This window comes from Aquarana catesbeiana, linkage group LG07 (genome assembly GCF_042186555.1).
Source record: "Aquarana catesbeiana isolate 2022-GZ linkage group LG07, ASM4218655v1, whole genome shotgun sequence".
In the NCBI taxonomy this organism is placed as follows: Eukaryota; Metazoa; Chordata; class Amphibia; order Anura; family Ranidae; genus Aquarana; species Aquarana catesbeiana.
In genome coordinates this window covers 28,922,445-28,936,237 of record NC_133330.1, presented here as the reverse complement: position 1 = coordinate 28,936,237, position 13,793 = coordinate 28,922,445, and the positions used below count along the sequence as shown (strand labels likewise).

General features: G+C 40.5%; 1 protein-coding gene across 1 annotated transcript in view; it reads right to left on the bottom strand.

Annotated features, from left to right (window-relative positions):
• Nucleotides 1–13,793, bottom strand: part of COL7A1 (collagen type VII alpha 1 chain) — a 294,025-nt gene that overhangs the window by 62,545 nt on the left and 217,687 nt on the right. The window contains exons 71-79 of the mRNA XM_073591887.1: nucleotides 11,561–11,596; nucleotides 9,306–9,353; nucleotides 6,520–6,555; nucleotides 3,247–3,363; nucleotides 2,280–2,489; nucleotides 2,064–2,099; nucleotides 1,162–1,206; nucleotides 964–1,035; nucleotides 234–278 (exon numbers count right to left, since the gene is read on the bottom strand). Of these exons, the coding sequence (XP_073447988.1) occupies nucleotides 234–278; nucleotides 964–1,035; nucleotides 1,162–1,206; nucleotides 2,064–2,099; nucleotides 2,280–2,489; nucleotides 3,247–3,363; nucleotides 6,520–6,555; nucleotides 9,306–9,353; nucleotides 11,561–11,596 (645 nt within the window). The remainder of the gene's footprint in view (nucleotides 1–233; nucleotides 279–963; nucleotides 1,036–1,161; nucleotides 1,207–2,063; nucleotides 2,100–2,279; nucleotides 2,490–3,246; nucleotides 3,364–6,519; nucleotides 6,556–9,305; nucleotides 9,354–11,560; nucleotides 11,597–13,793) is intronic.

Below are 13,793 nucleotides of genomic sequence, written 5' to 3'. Positions count from 1 at the left end.
TAAGTCGCCAGCAGGAGCGCAGCGCCTTCCTCACCCAGCTGGCAAGAGAGCACTTCTACTATTACTACTAAATAGCCTGCAAACTGTTAATTGTAACAAAAGTTAAGAGGGAAAATGCTTTATTCAGTGAGGGGTTATTATTACTTTAAGGATAAGAGAGCAGTAAAGAGTCTGAGTCAACTGACAGGCAGGTGGTAGAAGACCTCTCTGTAGACTTACTACTACAACCAGACCTTATCGCCTTTGGGTCCTCTCCCTCCGTCTTCTCCTGGGTCTCCCTGTCATTAGGGAAAACACAGAACATGTTACTTATGGCCTTCTAAATCTGATTATTAGAATAATATGCTCCATTCTTACATTGTCTAATATATTGTCTAATCCAGCATTTCTCAACCTTGTTACCCCAGAAGAACCCTTAAAACAATTTTCAGGTCTCAAGGAGCCCTTACAAAAACCAACTTATTTGGTGATCAGTGGGAAGAATGTCCCTTACATTGGTGGCTAGTGGGAAGAATGCTCCTTACATTGGTGGCTAGTGGGAAGAATGCCCCTTACAATGGTGGCTAGTGGGAAGAATGCCCCTTACATTGGTGGCTAGTGGGAAGAATGCCCCTTAAAATGGTGGCTAGTGGGAAGAATGCCCCTTACATTGGTGGCTAGTGGGAAGAATGCCCCTTACATTGGTGGCTAGTGGGAAGAATGCCCCTTACATTGGTGGCTAGTGGGAATAATGCCACCCCTATAGATGACTAAAAAGATCATTGGTGTCATGCAGCTGACTCTGCCAAATGACACTGACCTGTCAACTATGTAGGCACCATCAGATGGGAGGTCAGTCAGTCACAGCTCAAGGAAACCCTAGCAACTTCTGGGGGAACCCTGGAAGTTCACTGAACCCTGGTTGAGAATGGTTGGTCTAATGTGAAAAATAATGTTTTATTTTTTTATGACAAGTGTACTGACCCTGATTCCTTTTGGTCCTGGAATTCCTCTTTCGCCAGGAAGTCCAGCAGCAATAATTTCTAAAATTTCTCCCTAATGGAAGCACATAACACAATTTAAGACACTTATTGTGATAAACAATGAAACAAAAAGATAACACTGATTACAAGACTCCAGTGTTCTCTTACTATGAAAAGTTTTTTTAAATAAGTTTGTTACCTTGGGCCCTGCAGGTCCAACTGGTCCTCTCTGACCATCTTTCCCCTATAAAAAAGAAATACAAATTTTGCAAATCATGGCAAATAAATAAGATTATTATTAGGCTTAGAATGAATGTTTACAGTAAATCTGAACTCCAGGATAAACTTTTTTGCATACTTACATTGTAATGTACAGTAAGTATGCATAACTCACAACTAAGGGGCAGCTGGGGAAGCTGGAACTCACTGTAGCAGTCAGTGATACGACATTGTTTCCCACAGTCTTCTGGGTCCTGTGCCGAATGGCTGCACCACTGTACACTGACCACAGGGGGTTGACGGCTCGGCACTGCCACCACTCGCAGAAATCCTAGTATTTTTTTCAGTGTATACAAGTTGGAGATTGTGGTGTTACAGGCCCTCCTCTTCACCTTGTTCAATCAGAGAATGCCCTGTATTTATCCAATAATATACAAGGCATTTTGTATGTTGGCAGTGCAAAGTGAGTGACCCTCTGTGGTCAGTGTGCAGTAGGACCACTACTTGGCACAAGACTTGGAAGATTGCTGCAATCACTGTAGTACCACCAATTGCTACAATAATTATCAGCTTCCACAGCGGCATGCGATATGCATACTTGCATTTGTTCCAAGTTGGACCAATGTAAGTACTGTATGCAATTCAGATCATACTGAATTAAACACAATATTTAAAGAAGAAACAAAAAGAAAATGACTCTGAACAGAGACATAATCGATAAAAACACAGACCACTAATGTTCAAAATAACCTGTGTTTAACAAGATATGATCACTACTTGACCAATTAGAAAAAATTGGCAAATCATTGCACGGGCGTATCAGGAATTGAATATGTATGTTCCCGATAAAACAGGTAATATGATAATTAGTGTGCAACTTACATTCTCTCCGCGTTCCCCTCTTTCTCCTCTTTCTCCCTAAAATGTAAACATATATATAAAGAATGGGAAAAGTGATGTTTTCATGGCATTTAACAATACAGTTGTTAGAATATTTAAAGAAAATTATGATGTCAGAGACAATAACTAACAAATATTGCAACAGCAGCACGTGTGACTGTCATGGGGCTTTGCCCTCCTTAAAATATGGTTGCCCACCTTGTCTCCTGATTTCCCTTGCTCTCCTGGTTCTCCTGCCCTGCCAGGTACTCCAGGAATTCCTGGTTTCCCAGGGTCTCCAGGTGGCCCCGGTGGACCTTCAGGGCCTCTTTCTCCAATAGCTCGTCCAATTGGCCCCTGTGGTCCTGGTTGGCCTTGGTCACCCTTGTCTCCCTTCAGGCCTCTCTCTCCAGGAAATCCAATTGTGCCCTAAGTCAATAGAAACGTTTATTTTCAATATGTTTATTTAGTTTTCAAAGTATAACAATCTCCAAGTTTGCCCACTTAGGGGGACAGAGAAATTACACAGAATAGCAAACATACAAATTAACCAAGAATGACCGGTTAAATATAGTCAACTGCTTGGGAGTCTGAGCCAGTTACTGAGGATTCATAATTCAATAAATGCCAGGAGATCAGGCTTCCTGATAATATTTACATCCAAAAGGGTATAGGAAACCAAAGAGAAGACAGATAAAGATGACAGTAGGAGTAGGTAGAGAAATAGGGATGGGGGGTGAATTACCATGGACTCAGGACTGTCGCGGCCACCGTATTATAAACAGCCTAAGCTGGCCGGATGTAAGGAAGGAAAGGAATAATTGATCCAAGGTTCCCAGATTTTAGGAAACTTAGAATGAGAGCTCTTGAAGATGCTAGACAGCTGTTTGTTAATCATCAAGGTGGTCATATAATCTTTCACTCCTTGAAAGGAGACTGTTGGTTTCTTCCAGGCCTGAGCAATGGTCTGCTTAGCAGACAGAAAAAGGTAGAATGGCAGCTTTTGTTGGTAAGTAAAAAGGCCCAATGCAATGCAATTTTTTTTTATTTTACTTGCACGTAATTGGGTATTTTTTGCAAAGTGAATTATTCACCACATTCACTAAGCTAATATGCTCTGCTCCTTTAGTAAATTAATCCCACTGCCTTTATCATAGCAAATGTAGAAGGATATATAAATACATACATCTTTACCAGGAGCTCCTTTCTCTCCAGACACTCCCGGCTCTCCTTTTATCTTTCGCTGGCTAGAGATTCCAGAGCCATCATCAAACAACTCAGTGACATCTTTCAGGGCTGAAACCTGTGAAAAATTAACATGAGTTTAAGGAAGGAAATACACAGGCTAGGTACAGAATGGCAAGATTTTAATGTTAAGCTTGTGGGGTCTTGATAGCCACAAGATGCAAAGATGCTCTAAGTGCTTTAGCCTCACACAGTCATGGCAAAAAATCTCTGTATTGTGTCTAATATGCGTGTTTCCTATGATCATCAGCTCCATCTAGTGGCCAAATTTGGTATTTTACTGAAATACTGCAATCAGCTATTAGGGCCACTAGATGGAGCTGATGATCATAGGAAATACACATACAGTGCCTTTAAAAAAAGTATTCATACCCCTTGAAATTTTCTACATTTTTTTACAACCAAAAACGTAAATGTATTATATTGGGATTTTATGGGATAGACCAACACAAAGTGGCGCATAAATGTGAAGTGGAAAGAAAATGATAAATTGTTTTCAAATTTTTTTACAAATATATATGTGAAAAGTGTGGTGTGCATTTGTATCCAGCCCCCTTTACTCTGATACCCCTAACTAAAATTTAGTGGAACCAATTGCCTTCAGAAGTCACCTAAATGTAAATAGAGTCCACCTGTGTGTAATTTAATCTCAGTATAAATACAGCTGTTCTGTGAAGCCCTAAGAGATTTGTTAGAGAACCTTAGTGAACAAACAGCATCACAAAGGCCAAGGAACACACCAGACAGGTCAGGGATAAAGTTGTGGAAAAGTTTAAAGCAGGGTTAGGTTATAAAAAAATATCCCAAGCTTTGAACATCTCACGGAGCTCTGTTCAATCCATCATCCAAAAATGGAAAGAGTATGGCACAACTGTAAATCTACCAAGACATGGCCGTCCACCTAAACTGACAGGCCGGGCAAGGAGAACATTCATCAGAGAAGCAGCCAAGAGGTCCATGGTAACTCTGGAGAGATCCACAGCTCAGGTGGGAGAATCTGTCCACAGGACAACTATTAGTCGTGCACTCCACAAATCTGACCTTTATAGAAGAGTGGCAAAAAGAAAGACATTGTTGAAAGAAAGCCATAAGAAGTCCTGTTTGCAGTTTGCGAGAATCTATGTGGAGGACACAGCAAACATGTGGAAGAAGGTGCTCTGGTCAGATGAGAACAAAATTGAACTTTTTGGCCTAAAAGCAAAACACTATGTGTGGCGGAAAACTAACACTGCACATCACCCTGAACACACCATCCCCACCGTGAAACATGGTGGTGGGAGAATCATGTTGTGGGGATGCTTTTCTTCAGCAGGGACAGGGAAGCTGGTCAGAATTGTTGGGAAGATGGATGGAGCCAAATACAGGGCAATCTTAGAAGAAAACCTGTTATGCCGTGTACACATGATCGTAAATGCCGCCAGCAAAACTCCGATGAGAGCTTTTGGTCGGAAAATGCGACTGTGTGTATGCTCCATCTGACTTTTGCTGGCGGAATTCCAGCCAGCAAAAGATTGAGAACAGGTTCTCTATTTTTCGGTCGGGAAAAGTTCCTATCCGAAAATGTGATCGTCTGTAAGCAATTTAGCCGCGCAAAAAATCATGCATGCTCGGAAACAATTTGACGCATGCTCAGAAGCATTGAACTTAATTTTCTCGGCTCCTCGTAGTGTTGTACGTCACCGCGTTCTTGACGCCAAGCTTGAGCGGAATTCCGTCGGAAAAAACATCCAAGTTTTTTATGACAGAATTTCTGATCGTGTGTATGGGGCATTAGAGTCTGCAAAAGACTTGACTGGGGAGGAGGTTCACCTTCCAGCAGGACAACAACCCTAAACATACAGCCAGAGCTACATTGGAATGGTTTCGATCAATTGAGAATCTGTAGCAAGATTAGAGAATTGCTGTTCACAGACGCTCTCCATCCAATCTGACAGAGCTTGAGCTATTTTGCAAAGAAGAATGGGCAGATATTTCACTCTCTAGATGTGCAAAGCTGGTAGAGACATCCCCAAAAAGACTTGCAGCTGTAATTGCAGCGAAAGGTGGTTCTACAAAATATTGACTCAGTATTGTAAAATACTAAGTATTGTAAAAAATGATGAAAATCATTTATCATTTTCCTTCCACTTCACAATTATGTGCCACTTTGTGTTGGTCTATCACATGAAATCCTAATAAAATACATTTACATGGTTGTAACATGACAAAATGTGGAAAATTTCAAGGGGTATGTATACTTTTTCAAGGCACTGTATTAGACATTATTCATTATTTGTGATAACTGTGCAACTACTGAGGTATTCACAGCTAATTTTAAAATAATTAGTACATCTCTGCAATACATGCCAACACATGCTCCTGATAGACTACAGAAATTCGCCCACTTAGGGCATGGAGAAGGGTGGAAGATGATTTGTAGGTCAGGAGAAAAGAACTGGGCAGCACTGACAGCACTGTTTGGGATTTCACTACAGCATAAGTAGAGTTATCATTAAAAACAGGTACATTGAACCTGGAATAAGGTCAGGCAGTTGACTGCCTGGGCCATAGCCAGGGCACTTTTCCAGGCTCGTAAGCTAATCTTAAGACACTGGACATCCACTGCCACCCTACAGTGAAGGAGTGGATAGCTCAAATGGGAGATACCCTTAGACTGGAAAAATATATATTTCAGCATAGGGGGTGCTTTGGTAAATTTTATAAACTTTGGGCCCCATAGTTGGATACACCGGGCCTGGCCCCAGTGGACCTTATCATGGATCGCCTGTTGCTTGGTTGGGGGTGAAGGCTTGTTTATCATGTTGTTGTTTCGGAGTGGAGGGACACACTTGGCCGTATTATCAAGCGTGGGTTTCTATGTTTTTTGGTGAATGAACGCTTTGTCTTACCGATGTTCTTATATTTCTTGAATGTTGTAAGCTTATTATGTACTGTTTTTGTGCATATGCTCTGGAACTTGTACTGTTTGTACACACTGTTTAATAAAGTTCTTTGAGATAAAAAAAAAAAAAAATCTGATATCTGGCCTTCTAAAATGTGCTGTCAGTTGAGAAATAATATAATAATAATAAATAATAACAGATTTTGTAAAGCCCCATCAATGAGGCACCATGCATGTTTTTCAAATGTTGGGTCTGATTTCTTTTTTGGGTAGCTCTGATTCCTTCTAACATCCTCCAAATATGAAAAACCCAGCACAGAAATTTTTTTTTACCTTGATTCCTAAAAGGCCAAGAGCTTTCTCCACGTTCTGAAATAAATTTTGAAAAAAAAAACAGGTTATCAGAAGAGTCATTGGATGATAATTATTACATGCAGTTCAATGAACTGAGTTTACAGTGAGATGTTATTATGATATAAAAATACAAATCCCCAATCTAGAAGTGTACGTATAGCAAAAACTTTTGGTATTGTTTTAACTGGAGTAGGGAAGGGTTATAATACTCATCGGTTTATTATTTTTTCTGTGTACCATTGGGGAAATTTCAGTTCAGTTCACTTCCTGTCCCAGAGAAGCAACAGGAAGTTAAAGGATATCTCCCAAAATGAGCGCAATTCGCCTCCTGGTTGGCCCCAGAACAGTTGTCCATATTGGAAGATATCCCCTTACTTCTGGGGACAACTCTAAAATTTGGGATTTCTCCTTCCTTTCTTTCTAGATGACAATGGCCACTATAAATAGAAGAGTTGATTTCACCAATGAGGGCTCAGACAGCAATAAAACACTTTACAGAGGGTCTAACCTTTTCCTACTCTATCCAAAACAAAAAAAGTTTTGCTTAGAGGTACACTGTTTTGCCTATTTGCACCTAACCTGGTTTCACAACATAATCCCAGAAATATGGCGGATACATAACGAGCCCTAAAAAAAGAAGAAGATCATTCTACCTACTTAATATCTATGGTATGGATGGACCTTACACACCTAATACACCTTCCTCATTCTATCCAAGGTGAGCAGGTCTAAATCACAAACATGAAAGCTTCATGAAGAAACCAAGAAAAGCTTCTCTTCTTGTGTAGGCCAATCACAGTTATTTGATGACCCCACCCCCCATAGGCATGCATGACCTCCCAAAACTTCCAGTGTCCTCAAAGAGACAATGTCACCAACTTTAAAAATTGTACGTAAAAGCACAAAAAAATACTTTTTGTTTCCATAAATTATGATGTATTTATTTGCAATGTGCCTTTCAACTTACTACAAAATGTATTACTAATATGGTACACAGGTAATCCGCCCCCTACTAGAGCTTCCCAGTCCTCTCAAAAGCAAAGAGAACTACCTTTACAGCACAGGAGCTTTCAGAATAGAGCACCTAAAGAGAGAGCATTTGCATATATACTCTGGATACTAAACGGGGATTGATTGGAGGTTATCACCTTGCCCCCTACTGTGTGGGAAAAGCCTGTGAGCCGAACATGAGAGTGTAAGGCAAAAAGAGCTGGTGAGTTTGCTCGCTGAAGGGGAGTGGAAGTCACAAAACACAGCGGTGTGGTGGAAGATATTATCACTGAAGATTTATATCATATGATGTTATGTACCATCACTTACATCACTACGTCTCACTGATTATTGGACTTTATATGTTTGTTATTAGTTTTGGATATAAGTTTATTATACAGATGGTTTACATAATGTCTGTTTATAAACACAAGATCACATTGTGCTGTTAAAAATAGCTGTTAATTAGTATGTCACATTTAATTGTCCATACACATTTTTTTAGGTAATTTTAGTTTTTTTTAGCGCCGCTATTTGATTTCACTATTGGTGAGGGCGGGTTTACAGTGAATCATTTATTATTTTACTACAAAATTTGACTTCTCCGGGAAATTCCATTCCCTAGCACAGCTCCCTCACTTCTTGCATGTCGCAGCCCTCTCCTCTTCTAGAAGTGTCTAAATATTGTCTGAGCTGATCCAGCTCCTCTGCCCCTCCCTGCACCTCCCAACATAACCTTATATGTAGCTGCATTGGGGGGGAGTGAAAGAGAATACTATAGAACAGTGTTTCTCAACTCCAGTCCTCAAGGCACCCCAACAGGTCTTGTTTTCTGGCTCTCCATTATTTTGCACAGGTGATTTGATCAGTTTCACTGCCTTAGTAATTACCACAGCTGTTTCATCTGAGGGAAATCCTAAAAACATGACCTGTTGGGGCGCCTTGAGGACTGGAGTTGAGAAACACTGCTATAGAATCTGCTGTGGCTGGTGACGTCACATCCAAGATGGCGGCACCCAGCAGCAGTCTCAGGGCTTTTTTTGGTGTCTACACAAGGGCAATGTTTACAGGCAAATAAGATCCAAAAAATATGTTAAATGTACAGTAATCTTAAGAGAAGATTGTTTTCGAAATGACTGGTCTGGCTACAGGGTCTCTTTAAAACAGGCAAGGTACTAATAACCAACAAATTTGGACATTTGTTTGGCAACTTCAGCTTACTGGCTCAAATTTATAGAATTAGGAACTAGTCACATTGTGTATGCTTTGAATCTGTTGAGCTGCCTTTGAAGCTGATGCGGATATTTAATATTTGTTTCTGGCATACGCACGTCATTGTATCTAACTTTACCCATACATTAATTTGTATAATGCAACTGTTGGTTAAACAAAGGAATTACAATTTTTTTTTTTATAGAAATGAGGTGTGATGGTGCTCACCCTGTGACCTTGACAAGGATGCTTTTGCAGTATGTTCCCTATTGTAGAACACCTGTGCATTGGCTGTATCGGATATTTCATGCTTTGCTTGTTTTACACTTTTTTGTAAAATGTTCAGGATATCCTTTATATTTTGTATTGGTAAATGGTTTGTATATGTTGTATGTTGTTCTGTTCTGTGTTGCTTTTTGTATTGTTATGGGAAAACAAATGCAAAAACTCAATAAAAAAAACTAAATCTAAACAGCTATAGTATTGGACACTGTGCTGTAAAAGTTCTTATCTACACCAGAGTTTTTTTTTTAAATAAAATATCTTCTCTCCTTAATACTTACTGCAGCACTTCCAGCCTCACCCTTCTGTCCGATTTCACCAGGTCTTCCCTGTTCAAAAAAGTAATACAGGTTTGTAAGTGCGCCTTCAGAAATGTCTGCCAAAAAATATAACCAGTCCACCTATAACTCATATTTGGATGTCATCTGATAAGTTAAGACTCCTTTCACAAACTACTTTTGCAATGCTCTGGAGATGTCCGCTATACTCTTCAAGACCCATCACAGCTATTAAAACTTCTGGATTCCATCTGCTGCAATCTTCACTTAAAGACCAGGCCTCGTTTTCAGACTGGGTGTTTACAAGTTAAAAACAAGTTTTTTTGCTAGAAAAGTACTCAGAACCCCCAAACATTATACATTTTTTTTTCTAACACCCTAGAGAATAAAATGGCGGTCATTGCAATACTTTTTGTCACACCGTATTTGCACAGCGGTCTTATAAGCGCACTTTTTTTGAATAAAAAAATAAAACAACAATAAAGTTAGCCTATTTTTTTTTTATATTGTGAAAGATAATGTTACGCCGAGTAAATTGATACCCAACATGTCACGCTTCAAAATTGCGCCTACTCGTGGAATGGCGTCAAACTTTTACCCTTAAAAATCTCCATAGGCGACGTTTAAAAATTTCTACAGGTTGCATGTTTTGAGTTACAGAGGAGGTCTAGGGCTAGAATTATTGCTCTTGCTCTAACGATTGCGGCGATACCTCACATGTGTGGTTTGACTACCGTTTTCATATGCGGGCGCTATTCACGTATGCGTTCACTTCTGCGCGCGAGCTAGTCGGGACGGGGCACTTTAAAAAAAAAAAAAATTCTTATTTATTTTACTTGATTTTATTTTTTTTTCACTGTTTTTTTTTTTTTTTTTTTTTAATTTGTCATTTGTAAAAATGACAACAGAAAAATGGCCCTATAGTATGGAGACGGGTGGGGGCCATCTTCCCCTCACTCGTCTTCATACCCAGCTACGGACAGGTCCCGATGGCTTCTGCCGCTGCCAACAGCTCTGGTAAGTGGCGAAGGGATCGGGAGAGCGGCGGGAGGGGGGTGGCACCTCTCCCGCCGCCGATAACGGTGATCTTGTAGCGAATCTGCCGCAGAGACCACCATTATTGCAAACAAGACCGCCGGCTCAAAAGATGGATACCTCGGTTGTGGCAGCAGCTGCTGCCATTACCGAGATATCCATCTTTAAACTGCCGACGTATATGTACAGGAGCCGGTCGGCAAGTGGTTAATGTAATCACACACATACAGCAGTAAAAGTCCGATCCATGGTTAGTATATTTTAGCTTTCCCTCCTTAATAAGTTCAAGAAAGGCATATTAAAGAGACTCTTGGACTTATTCATACAATCAAGAAAAGGGAAACATTTTCAAAAAGCTTACTAAATCTGGTAAAGCAGCTTTCATACAACAAGGCTTCTCTTGATGGGCACCTGGCAATTACTCAAACCATAGGAATATAGAAAGTAAGTGCTAACCAAAGGTATGGCCACCTTAAGATTGTTAACTTAATTGTGGAGGTGACCTAAACCATAGAAATCTAGAAAGAGGGTACCATTCAAGGATATGGCCAGCTTAAGAATGTTGACCTCATCATGGAGGTGACCAAAACTATAGAAATATAGAAAGTAAGTGCTAACCAAGGGTATGGCCACCTTAAGATTGTTAACTTCATCATGGAGGTGACCTAAACCATATAAATCTAGAAAGAAAGTATAATTCAAGGATATGCCCAGCTTAAGACTGTTGAGATCATCATGGAGGTGGCCTAAACTAAAAGAATATAGAAACGAAGTATCAACTAAGGGTATGGCTACCTTAGGACTGCTGCTCTCATCATGGAGGTGACTAAAATCACAGCAGTATACAAAGAAGCACCAGACCAAAAGTGGTTTAAAAAAGAGGCGTTCCTGCCTCGAAAATCACATAGCCACACCCCCCCCCCCCCCCCCCGCATATCTCTGATGCCTGGCATCACCTGCTGGCTTTCCCACGCTGTTAAAGTGTATGCCAGGGCTGAGGGAACCCTCCTGCTTCTGCGAGTGGTTCTCTTCCTTTTAGCTCATATGCTGACTGCAGAGTTCAGATTAGTAGAAGACAGCTTGGATCTTATCTATAAGCTCTGTTTGTTCTACTACTATGTGAGTGGCCAACTGTTTGCTTTTTAAATAAAGTTTAACTTGTTGCACATAGTTTGCACCCTCTTGTGTCTCCTTAAGTTTATCATAGGAAATGACTTACATACCTGTTCACCTCTAGCGCCGATCTCACCACGGTCCCCCTACAAAAGAAATAAATTGATAATATATTTTAACAACAATTAATTACTTTCATTTTGTGAAACAGCTACTAGTAGGACTCAGTTTCACTACATTGCCAAACGTTTGTGGATAACTGACCTATATGAAGTTGTTGTCCAAAACCATGGACATTAAAGCGGTTGTACACCCGCACTGAAAATTTTATGTAAAAAAAAAACAAAAAAAAACCTGTAAGGCAAAGGCATAATGAGCTAGTATGCACCGCATACTAGCTCATTAGGAAATACTCACCTTAGAACGAGGCCTCGGCATCTGATCCCGGTCCACGCCGAGGGAGCTGACATGTTCCCTCTGCATTTCTTCCGGGTTTGCGTTGTATGTGGCCAGAGTCGGCAAGGTCCGGCAGCGATATTCAGCAAAGTGAATATCTCCTAAACTGTACATGTTTAGGAGATATGCATTTTACCTACAGGTAAACCTTATTATAGGCTTACCTGTAGGTCAAAATAACAAAAAATGGTATACAACTGCTTTAATATGGACCTGCCCTTTGTCTTGCTGATGTAAGAGCCTCCACTCTTCTGGAAAGGCTTTCCACAAGATTTTGTAGTGTGGCTATAAAACATTCAGCTAAAAGAATAATTGTGAGGGCAGGTACTGATGTTGGATGAAAAAAGATCTGGGCTCTGTTCAGGCCACTCAATTTCCTCTGCAAAAGACTCATCTAACCTTGTCCTTATGGAGCTGGCTTTGTACACAGGGGTACATGGGGTTACACAGGGATACACAGTCATGCTGGAACAGAAAAGGGCCTTCTCCAAACTATAACTACAAGGGTAGAAGTGTACAATTGCCTAAAATATCTTTGCTGTAGCAATACCAGTACCTCCTTGAGAAGGCTGCCCACATACTTTCATCATCATCAGATCTTGTTAAATTTTATAAAATAACATGACATTCATTTCATAATATTACAACTAGATTGTTTTTGTATCACTGGAAAAATTAAAGCTTTGTTTCAGTTTCAATTGTAAGCTTTTTGGTAGTGTATTTCAGGACCATTTTTAAGGCAGGGCAAAATGGGCAGCTGCCCTGGGCCCCATCATTGTTGTGGGGCCCAAAGCAGTTGCCTCATACTTGCCAACTATCCCAGTTTAAATTCCCTTAACCCTTGAAGTTTTGGTCCCGTGTTGTGATATCTCAGTGTAAAGTTCTGTTGCTGCTGCCCAGCTCTGCCCTATTGCCATGTACAGATGACCCACCTGCAGACCCTGTATTTACATGTAAATAACCTGCATTGATATGTAAATAGCCATGGCATTAATGTGTAAATAGTCACAGGCCGCGGCATTCATATGTAAATAAAGGCGGCATTCATATGTATATCATGTCCCCCTGAGGTCATATCTACCATCACTTCTGCTGAATGCTGCCCACTGGGGAGGTAAAGGAGCATGCTTGAAAGTCCTGCCTACAACTATAGTCATTAAGCCTAACATCAGCCTGTTCTATTCTCTAATTTTGGTGCATGTGAATACGCACATCTCAGCCGATGCATGCGGGTTACATTAACAATTAATGGCACTGCTGTGTATCTGCTAAAGGGCAGCATGTTTCTGTGGTGTCATGAAAGCGATTTTGCATGTATTCCCGACACACAGAAATGTGACACTGGTGGTCAGTGTAAATCTTCTCATTACATTGGGGCTTGGTGTACAATCCTTTCATTCACACTAGTGACCAGTGTGAAGGTCTCCCTTACATTAGTGGTCACTGTAAATCCCTCTTTACATTGGTGGATACTGTGAATTCTCCTATTACATTAGTGGTCAGTGTAAATCCCCATTACATTGGTAGCCAGTGTAGAAACTCCTCTTTTTATTGGTAATCGTTAAAAAAATCCAAACTTGCATTTGTGATCAGTTTTGAATCCTCCCTTACTTTGGTGGTCCATTTAGAAGCCCCCTTTAATTTGGTAGTGAGTGTAAATCCCCCTTACATAGGTGGCCAGTGTAGAAATCCTCCTTTATTGGCTGTTGATGTAAAATCCCCCATTACATTCTTCATAACATTGGTGATCAGTGTACATTTCCCTTTACATTGGTGGTAAGGGCAGAATTGCCCTTACACTGGTGTTCAGTGTAAATCCCCCTTTACATGTGTGGTCAGTGTAAATCCCCCCTAACATTGGTTGTCGGTGTAGAAGTGTCACCTTAC